We start from the raw sequence: 2649 nt of genomic DNA, 5'->3' as shown, positions 1-2649 counted from the left end.
TTTTGCAAAAATAAGAGTATCTGAAAAATAATTTGGTCTTTATGTTCCATTCAGAGGGTACTATATTTTAACATATAGTACCCTCTGAATGGAAGGGTACTATATCTCGTTATTATCGTGAGAGGCGTTATATTTTCTTTTAATTTCTTACACTAAACGAAATATTTTTCCTTTATAATCCTTCATATTTAAATAAAAACAATCTTTGGATGATTTTATAATAAATGAAATTTAATATCGTACGTGACATACCGTACGTGACAGATTTTTCTCTTATAATAAAACAATATATATTCTGTAAATATATTTATAAAAAGACTAAAAAAATGAATAGAAGATATACATTAGGTTTCAATAAACAATCAGAGTCAAATTCATTTCATACTATATGCTGATTGGGAGCATATAGCAATTTTCAAATTAATAAATTAAATATAGTCAGTTTAAACTATTATTTTTGCCAATAATATATTGTAATAAGCTCTAAATACTTACACATAGTAATATTTTAGTGTTTTCTCCTATTCAAATCATCTTGAAAAAAAGTTTCAAGGGTTTTTGGGTTTTCGGTCGTGGTAGTCATAGAATAAATATTATGTTCTGCATACTCAGAAATCCAGAAATCTTCCTTTTATCCTGGCACATATAATCCCAATAATCATTTTTCGTGGGACATATAATCCCAATCAGTGTTCTTGTTGGGCGATTGGAAATTAAAAAAATTAATAAAACATCAGAATATTATTAAATTTAAATGAAAGTACACATTTATTTGCTTATTTATAGCGTTTTATAAATGTAATTAGGGATTTAATTTGTGGACTGGTCAAAAACTCTTGTAACATAAAGCGTTTTTGCAGCCTGAGCATATCATATTTGTGCATTTTTCGACACCAAGTGAAGACCAGTATGCTCTACTCTCATACTGGTCTAATAAAATAAAAATGGGTAAATTCGGGAAATATTTGGACACTCTGATATCAAAAAACTGGAGCAAGGTGGGTAAAAATTTTGAAAATTTAGTTTTCAAATACGAATATCTCCTAAGATATAAGAGATAATTGATATCCAAACGAGGGGACCCCAAAGTTTCCTATTTGGGATGGTGTACGGCCATGGGATCGACAAGAATTCTTCTTTGCGCATGTTAAATTTCATTCAAGTTGTTGTCAATAAAAATATACTAATTAGTTAAACATAGAGAGCTTTTGAATATAATACATTTTTGAATTCAGAGACCATACAAGAAAGCTAATATATAATTTTGCGTTATAATAGTGTACGGCATCTCGCGTTATAATAGTGTACGGCATTATGTAATAGATGCTGTTAGCGGTTAGTCCTATTTTAGCCTTCCTAGTTATTGGTACTGCTGCTACAAATAAACTTCTCTACTACCTTGTGAACTCAGCGAAAACGAGTTGGAAAATTATGTCCCGGTGTAAAATTTCCAAAATTAAAACTCCCCATATAACGATGGGACAAAAATAGAAGAAGTTGTCGTAGAGCTTTAAAATTTGGTATGCCAATATAAAATACCTTAGTTAAGAAAAATAAAATTTTTGGAAAAAATCGGACCAAGAACACGCCTACCTCCCATAATTTTTAGTTTTGGCTACATAATTGATCCAAAAATCATGAAAATCTGCATTTGTTATACGCACTAATCTTACAATCTTTCTGGTAATTTTTATTGTGATTGCCATATATCCTTAATTGTGAAAATTCTATAACTTTATCAAAAATAATCCGATTGTAATGAAACTTGGTATGTTTATTTGTATTTACTGAATAACTTTTTGGGTTGAATAAGCTTTGTCCGTCAGTCTGTCCGTCTCCATCGCCTTAACAAATTTTCTCCATTCTATTTTGTCTAAAGCTAAGTTTTTAATTTCCCGCCATGTGTAGCCAGCTTCCAGTGCTTCTACGTCTACCAGTCGCCTCCACGTATTAGCCGGTCTACCTCTTCTGCAACTACCCTGAGGATTCCAATCTAGAGCTGAGCGTGCGATATCATCATGTGGCTTTCTTAAGGTATGACCAATCCACATCCACTTGCGGCGTCGGATTTCGAAAGATATTGGCTCCTGATGCGTTGCCGACCATAAAGCCGCATTGGTGATGGTGTTCGGCCAGAAGATGCGCATGATTTTCCGTAAGCAACGGTTGATAAAGGCTTCCAAAGCCTGCAATTCTTTGTTGGCAGCGTTCCATGTCTCGCAGCCATATAGAACCACCGATTTTATGCTGGCGTTAAATATTTTAATTTTGGTGCTCCTTGTGATGTATGTGGACCTCCATATCTTTTCCAGAGAGCTGAATGCTGCACGCCCCTTATTAATTCGGCATCTGATGTCTTCAGCTGTTCCACCTTTGGCAGTAATGAGGCTGCCTAGATAACAGAATGAGTCCACATTATCTAATGGATTGTCACCTATGGAAATTGTTCGGGTGTTATTTGTGTTCATCCGCATAACTTTGGTCTTAGGTATGTTTATTGACAACCCTGCTATCGCAGCATTCTGTATGATATCGTTCAGCATACCAGTTATATCGGTGTGTTAATGTGCGAGGAGGCAGATGTCATCAGCATATGCTAGATCTCCAAGATTGCCTTGTAGTCCCCACGAAATTTCCCTATTATCTTGG

The 2649-nt window shown here is 34.2% G+C and overlaps 1 protein-coding gene across 1 annotated transcript; it reads right to left on the bottom strand.

Moving 5' to 3' along the window:
- Positions 1 to 1784: 1784 nt before the first annotated feature.
- On the bottom strand, positions 1785 to 2147 carry LOC135950736 (uncharacterized). The gene has a single exon (XM_065500269.1). The coding sequence runs from the start codon at positions 2145 to 2147 to the stop codon at positions 1785 to 1787; it is 363 nt and encodes a 120-aa protein (XP_065356341.1).
- Between the last annotated feature and the right edge of the window lie 502 nt (positions 2148 to 2649).

The sequence above is a fragment of the Calliphora vicina genome, chromosome 2 (assembly GCF_958450345.1).
Source record: "Calliphora vicina chromosome 2, idCalVici1.1, whole genome shotgun sequence".
Taxonomy (NCBI): domain Eukaryota; kingdom Metazoa; phylum Arthropoda; class Insecta; order Diptera; family Calliphoridae; genus Calliphora; species Calliphora vicina.
Note: the sequence above shows the minus strand (reverse complement) of the source record. Positions and strands in the feature narration are given on the sequence as shown.